The sequence below is a fragment of the Schistosoma mansoni genome, chromosome W (genome assembly GCF_000237925.1).
Source record: "Schistosoma mansoni strain Puerto Rico chromosome W, complete genome".
In the NCBI taxonomy this organism is placed as follows: Eukaryota; Metazoa; Platyhelminthes; class Trematoda; order Strigeidida; family Schistosomatidae; genus Schistosoma; species Schistosoma mansoni.
In genome coordinates this window covers 16,582,848-16,591,132 of record NC_031502.1, presented here as the reverse complement: position 1 = coordinate 16,591,132, position 8,285 = coordinate 16,582,848, and the positions used below count along the sequence as shown (strand labels likewise).

Sequence of the window (8,285 nt, the reverse complement as noted above, 5' to 3'; positions counted from 1 at the left end):
TCATTGTGATATTACAAATATATTATTTATTTATTGTCAAGAATTAGTTATCATGCACAAAAGCCCTGATTTTCTAGCAAGAAAACCCAACAAGAACTTTCGCATCCGGAAGAGGATAAGTTATAATATACATTCTAATCTCCACTGCTTCCCACTACAATCACCGAATTCTTATCTGTTACTGGATTACTTAATCAGTGTTCTTATTTTTACCGGTTTACTATTTAGAATTTATGTAATTAACAAGCTCAAAAAATGTTTAAAACAATTTTCAATACTAAGTTCTTCAAATTTCTTTGGTTTGTTGCTTTTAAATAGTAACGTTTCTAAGTTACCTTTAATTGCACCTATACGTTATTATTTGGAGATAAACAGCATTACGTCCCACGGTGCGCCCTTCATCTCATTCAAATTAAATGAATATACTTAGATCTCAGTGTGCTAGAGCGTTCACTTCTATGCTCTGATATCCCATCGAGAGAATATGCGAATCTGACTATAAATTGATTTCACTGAAACCGAAGTAGCAACAGTAATTATGGAGTTTAGAGATATTTCATATTTATGTAGCAAGTTACCTTAAATTAAGTTTATCTAAGTAGTTTCCTGACAAATGTTACAAACTAAAGTCTTTGCCCTTATAAAGAAACAATTATAAAATTATGCGGTTTTTCAAAATTTTAATTCCTCAGGTCAGTAGCGTTACCAGTTCAAACAAGAGACAGTGGACGAATATCATGTAGAAACAATGTTGTAGAAATAAACACACTATGAATATCTCGAAAAACTTACCAGGTCAACCTAAGGACACAATGAAGTTTTGTATCGATATAGTTGACAAATGTCAATATAAAAGTTTGAAATCATTAAATGAGTTACAAGTAGTTCGTTCCAATTGATGGCAAAGCATTTAAGTAGAGGATATATATAGTGATTATTAGTCTCAGATTGTCAGGTTCCTTTTGTTGTAAAACCTCGCAGAAAGTAAACAGTTTTTTAACTTTAGTCATTTTATTTCCAACAAATTATACCAATCTATTTAACCAAACTGATTATGTTAATCTATGGGTCACTGTTCTAAAGTATGCTGGTAATCGAATAATAAATTACCTGTTGTCATCTACACTTTGTATCTGAGCTTCACCTAAAGAATAAAACTCAATAAAATCGAAAAAGCAATTGTTTGTTGTAGTTCATATTACGAGTGCGTTTCGTCTTATGAAAAATACGTTTAATCGATGGCATTTGTTGCTGTATCTATTTATGTGTGATGTTCCAGTAATCATTGAGGTTTTAGACTCCAGTCAGGTTTATAATTGTCGTTTTGGTTGCCACAACACTAAGTATAGGTAAAAATAAAACGGACTTGGCACATTATGTACAGATTAAAAATGTCAATCATTATTATATTATATGTTTTTAACCTAATCGATAATGTATCAAATGATAGCAACAGCTTTTAAATCTTCCAAAGGTCTCCATAAAACATAGTAGGTCTTAATAGATAACTGGACAGCTTTGTTAATAATAGCAAATGAATAAACAATTTTATTTCTGTCGTTATTATTTGGTTTAAATGTTTTTGTTTATTTGATCAAAAACTTCTAAGGTGTAGCCAATTGCACCTGCTTATCCATATTATTTGGCTTCCATCAGATGTATAACGCTTCAACAAGTTTTTTGGAAGATTTCATTTATGTGGATGCCAAATTTATTTCCTTTTTCTAATGAATGTAATGGAATTACTAATCTATTCTCGATCGTTTTGAAATCATAAAGATTTAGAAATATATGTGTTTGTTCACCCGTACATTCAGTTGTCTCGATGTTATTTATGAATATCCAGAATTACTCTCTGAATGTCTTATCTTACGAGTACAATTTTGTTTTCTACTTTGTTATTCTCGTGACTCTCCACTTCCTTAGACCTCTAGGTCAAAGGCTCGTGGAGTGGCTATCTAAGAAAACCACCTGCTTCGGTTTATGCACACAGGCAGTATTCCAGCCCCCCATACAAATCGAATGACGAAGCGTGGTGCATATATTTCGGTGCCACGTTGTACCAATGTTTACGTATTTAAATAAATAAATATAAAACTGGACTCTCATTAATTTTGAATTAAGTGTACCATTCATAATTTTTTTAGTTTGCGTTTTTGTAATTTCTCACACTTTGTTTTTCAATACCAATACCACCCTCTACAAAACTGAATGAATAATAATCGCTTCCTCAATAACTTTTCTTATTCGCTTATGATTCTAGCATAACACACTCCCATGGCGTATGGATGTAATACTTATGTTAAATTTAATGGCACTGACCATATTGGTAAATATATCTTATTTACTATTATCGTGTTATTTTTTAACGTCCCGAACATTTTTCGATGTGTCCTAAGTCATGTTGTAGTGTACGGAGACTTGGTGGAGGAGACAGACTTGTTACTTAATTCCAATTTACAGTGCTTTCGTAAAATATGAAAATCATATATTAAATGCATTATTTGCACATCTTCCATCAGTTGTCCTTTACATGTTTCATGATTCTTTAGATTCTGTTGTTACTCTAATTTTTCTCTTTCCCTTTCTGTTCTCTTCTCAATCTCCTGTTGGTATGCATTCCATATACGACTGGTGTAACATACTACTTATATCTGCCAACTTAAGTAGCATACACCACAATATCACCGACGCCGAGACATGTGTATAAATGTAACTAGACTAGAGCCTAGTGGGAATAACTTTCTAATTTCCTTGAGCGTCGTTTTTGAGAATGAAATAATGTTGAAAGTTCGGAGGAACGAGACTACGGAATAATTAACATTAAAAATGTATGCAAGTTTGGCATATAAAAGATGATATAACATTCATATCGACGCGATAACATAGTTAAACAAAGCATGCGAAAACATTTAATAGCTGTCACAAAAATGAAAAATGTCACCTCATTTGTAAAAGTTTCGCCAAAATTCTTATCTATCTCTATACCTTTTTTTAAAATCTCTTCGAGTAAAGTTGACCAAAATTTAACTATAATCAGCTCAAGTAGAAATATATTCAGTGATGTCGATTCTGTGTTATTATGGAGTGTGACTTTTATCAGAACTACAATTATCTTTTTTTTAAATAAAGTAATTTCTAGTATTATTTGATATGATAAGATTTCAATAAATACAAAATCTTTTCTATGATCATCCAATTGCTTTTATTTTATTTTCCCTACTTTCTTCTATCTTTCGTCTTTCTCTCAGCATTGTTTTCTTGTTAGTGTACTCTTTCCCCTCTAATCTCCTTTCACTGTGTTAACTTTGATCATAATATAGCTGAACCATGTCCTACTTGATTCGTGTCACACTTTCATAGTTCTTTCTATCCAGCTGGGAGACACTATGCTCTTTTACTTCTAATAATTACTGTCATTACTGTATAAACGTTTTGGTATTTGTTGCTTTTTATTGCCAAGTTTCCATTGTGCCCATAGTCACGACTTTTATTGTTACTATTGCTGTGTCACTGAGACCTTAAAAATTGAGATGATGGAGAAGATTTTTAGCTCATGTGGATAATATCGATGGAGTTTTGTTCTCTGAGCTGGATGGTTCACTTCTACCCGAAGTTCGTGCTGATGATGTCGTTTAGAAGAACGATGAAAGCTCCACGACCAAACCATCCAGCTCAGAGGACAAAACTCCATCAAAACCCTAAAAATTGCCTAATTATATGGTTTCTTTGTTGTCGTTATTGCTATCCTCTCTACGAGTCATATATTATAGACGTTAATTCAAACTACCACTAACGCTAGTACTACTAACACCACCACTTTTTTCTACATTGCGTTTTAGTGTTTTTATTGATACTTCCGTTTGGTTGCCTATTTCCATTTTAATTGTCACATTAAATTTCACAAATTCACTCCATTTAAATGTAGTTTTTTGATTAACGCTGATATTAGAAGTATCATTACCCTATCCTGCATCTATCTTCTCATTTTCGTCATCATATAACCTTGACAGTAACTGTTCAGTTGGAAAACGACTGTTTAAAAATTTCATAGTTTGAGTTTTTGCTAGTTTTTGTGGTTATTTTAGATAACGAATAGTTCATATTGTTTATAATACCTGTAAAAATGTTTTGTTTTCCATCCGGCTTTTCCCATCATTCTGACAATTATCGCTCCTTAAAATATACATATTTTCTTGTCCTAAAAAATATTATCTATAACTTTTATATGGTTTTCTCTGTGAAAATACTTTTCTGTTCCTTTACTTTTGTCTTCTTAGACTTTTGACAAACAGTGTTCTGCCTGATTCATCTCTATGTCAACCCGGTTTACAATCATTTATCTCTACTAATGGATCAAATCCCAATGATGCAATTTATATAGGTACTTCACAAAATGTATCAATCATGAATGGTACGATCGGGAATGATAATAATACAGCTCCTCCACTTGTTCAAACATATATATCTTCTGTACAACAATCACAGCAACAACAGGGTCGTCCAAATAATCCCGGGCTAATTGACTCTACTAGAAGCATCGAACCAACATATTCCACTACAAATGATGCTTTACGTGCCAAATCAAAATCTCATTCAGATTCAGTGGTTGTAGTTGAAAGAAAATCTAAACATCATTGTCCATGGTATTACTGGATTATTAGTATATTGATATTAGCCTTCCTTCTCGCACTTGTACTGGCTGTATCCTTTTCAGGTAAGGATGATGTATGTATTACAAGCAGTCATTCTACTAAAACTTTTTAGCCATATATATATATATATATATATATATATATATATATATATTGTTAATGACATATTTTTAGTGACAATCTATGTAACAACCTACATAAAAAGTCTCAACCGTTTCAGTTTATAAAAGTGTACAAACACATCAATCAAAAACTTGCAGCTAACATATGTCTTATAATTTCATGGACCATATTTCACCTCTATAGCGTCACACTACTGTATATTGCCCTTTGGTTGAATGACAGGTATTTCGTCTACTCCACAAGTGACACGAGTTGGCAAAAACCGATGAAGCTTTATTATTCCGTGATGAGACTTCGTCAAACATCAACTCACCACGGCTGATGAGATTTCTCAGATAAGTAGAACGGTTAACGTACTGAGCTACTTCACTCGCTATCATTAGTTTAGGTGTTGATGCAACTAGTTCTGAAATGACATTTTGAATTATAGTTTAAATACTGATTTTCAGTAAATAATTTTAAACTAGACTTGATTTTTTGGTGTAACTTATATTTTAGATAAACTATTTCTTGTCATTGTAAGACGAAACATGTCTTTCTTGTTCGTATTGTCTAAGTGGTAAAGTATTTGAGTGATAGAAGACTATTCTTCTTTCCGTATAAATTTCGGAATCTGCGGCCGTAATATGTGTTCTGAAAAATGATATTCCTTAAACTAATATCAGCTTTGTACTTCTCATTTTGAATTTTGGCTTGGCATTAGCTGTTTCATAAACAGACATGAATTTCGACTTTTGTCCTTTTTAAAAAAACTGCAAAGTTAATCAATAAGTTTCAAGACATGGAATTAAACAACACGGATTGTTGAACACTACAAACATCGATATTTCATATTCAGTTAACCAAATTGCAATTTCGAAACACAGGATGTAACGAAAAAGAACATGAGTGGGGACACTCAAATGTATTTGACACGAAAATTACAGACCATCTCACTAAAATCTCATAACCATACAGTAAACAGTTAATTTGCAAAATAACAATCAATTGTCTTAATCTTGACTGTTCCTTCTGCAAATATCAGTTCATGTCTGATTTCATTGTTCATGCATTTTCATATCGATTGCGCTTTGTTTCTGTTCTTTCCTTATCAATTTTCTGCCAAAATACATTCTATGCCTGACCATCATTGTATACTACTTATGTGGATATAAGTAACCCACACCAAAAAGATAGCCGTTTTTATTCTTTGTGATACACTTATTTTCGATCCAGCTCCTTGAACTGTGAAATTTTCTGTCCTTATACATCAACACTTCAGTAATTTGATTTAAATCAATATGGGTACATCTCTGATGAACTTAATATCAACCTAACAGTGCAACCACGTAATGTTTAAATAGTCTCAGTCTAAAAACCAAGCACTAGCAGTTGATGTTTGGCCATTTTTAATATCTTTGTTTCTTTGCTGTCAGAACACTATAGCTTCATGCTTATAATTTGTATATTGTCGATAATGTAAATCAGAGCACTATTTGCAGTGCTAACATCATTTTCCTAAGAAATACCTGTGATACGGAATGATCAGTTTTATTTCTTAATTGGGTTGGTGGTGATCAGGAGTTAAACTTGAACCAAAACCTCATCCTATTTGCCACTCACCAGCAAGATGTATCCGCAACCTTGAAGGGAACCCCCCACTTATTCAATAAAGATTTCTCACATCGATTTATTAGTAAATAGTCATAACCTTGGTAAGTAGTAAGGACATTGAAATGATTGGTTGAGTCGAATTTGCACTAAGGACTGGATAAACATGATATTCGTTACTACCAAGTGATCGGTCAGTGTGATTATGTTATATTTGGTCATTTTATTGCAGTCGCGGATTCTACGTTTTAAATGATAACTTTGATCCAACTTAGATTAAGAAATATAAAATATTTCTCTCGAGAATTAATTGTCTTAGCCTTTTGTATTAATTAAGTAGAACATATTTGAAACTTTTTGTTAACCTATTTAAACGAATTTCTGTATTCAACTACCCCACTTACTAAACCCTCGATAATGTAGATGACTCATCATTTTTATTTTTCACCAATCTATTTCTTTGTGCTGGTTGACCTTACTATTCCACATGTTACGATGACCTTGTGTATAAAGTTAACCTGTTTGTCAGGTCAACAAGTATTTTGTTTTATATTCTAAAGAATCTGTTAACCAGCATCTTAGGCGTATTTCATATTGACAGATGTCAATAGGAAATACTGGGTTGTTATTTCTTAGTTGAATCATTCTTAATGGAGGTCAGTTGTGACTTGGATAACTTAACAGTAACACCTGAACTATGAGGCTCAGATACAATATAGTTGGTTACAAAGAGCAAATCGCAAATTTACTGGTAGTATGAAATTCTATTTAAAAAGTGTCGAATCTATGTACTAACCGGCCATTTAAGCCAATTATTTCAAAACAGTAGAAATAAACTAAGTGTTAGTATAGTAGTATTCCTGAAAAATTTTGAAAGAATATATCTCAAATGTTCACTTATACCCTGACCGAGGATCTAATTTATTAATTCTTCAACTCACTTGACAATTCTGAGTTTGTGATTTTCATTACTGAGGAACCTTAGTTTAATAGTTTTATGCTTCTATTCTTATGTTATGAATTCGTAAATAAGTATTTGTTTAATCTTTTTTCTTTAAAAATAACATTGTAATAGAGGAGAAGAAACGTTTAGACCACCGGTTGCAAGAACGATTTGCTCAAGATCCTGCGATTATAGGTAATGAATTTTGAAACAGTATTGTTAATATTTTAGACTGTGTCAAATTATTTGACAGTTTTCAGTCATTACGTAGGAGTGTTTTATGATGAAGAACATTAATTGTTTAGACAGGAACTTACATCAGTTTTAACCTATTCACTTCAGATAGCTTAATTGACAGTCTAAATTTGATTCTCATTATTAATTTTGAAACGTAATTTCTTCCTCAACTAAGCAAACCAATTGAGTACGACCGTTATTGTAATTGTGTGACAGTATTCACAATAATACATATCGATTAACTGTTTTAATAACTCATCATTCTCCTTTATTTTTATGCGCCTCATTATCACAGATCTATTTCAACTTTACTTTTCTGACATTCTTATTGTTTACGATTGATATGAGTTAGCAATGTTACCAAGGATGTCCATTCCATCCTTTTCAGTACTCATCATTTGAATGGGCTTGCCTTTCAATATATATTCTTATTGAAACCTGCTTGCAACATCTATAGCTTCAAACACCATAGGATTATTCATGGAACTACTGATATATAGTAGTTACATCTTGTTCTATAGATATTATTTGTTGAGATGGTGGAGAAGATTTGTAGCTCAGGTGGGTGATTTTGATGTTGGTTTGTTAACAGATCTAAAAACTCTCCAATATTCATTATTACAAACATTCCGACATATCCGTTTGTTGTTTACCTATCCTAAGAACTGTCTTGTGGGTTTGTGTTCCCCAAATCGCAGATTTACCATAATTTCTCCGCTGCGTCACACACTTATCTC

At 32.3% G+C, this 8,285-nt stretch overlaps 1 protein-coding gene across 1 annotated transcript in view; it reads left to right on the top strand.

Moving 5' to 3' along the window:
- Positions 1-4,407: 4,407 nt before the first annotated feature.
- Smp_150770 (putative teneurin and n-acetylglucosamine-1-phosphodiester alpha-n-acetylglucosaminidase) overlaps positions 4,408-8,285 on the top strand; it is a gene marked incomplete at both ends in the record, with an annotated part of 72,881 nt that continues 69,003 nt past the window's right edge. Inside the window, 2 exons of the mRNA XM_018788770.1 lie at positions 4,408-4,717; positions 7,444-7,506. Of these exons, the coding sequence (XP_018654280.1) occupies positions 4,408-4,717; positions 7,444-7,506 (373 nt within the window). The remainder of the gene's footprint in view (positions 4,718-7,443; positions 7,507-8,285) is intronic.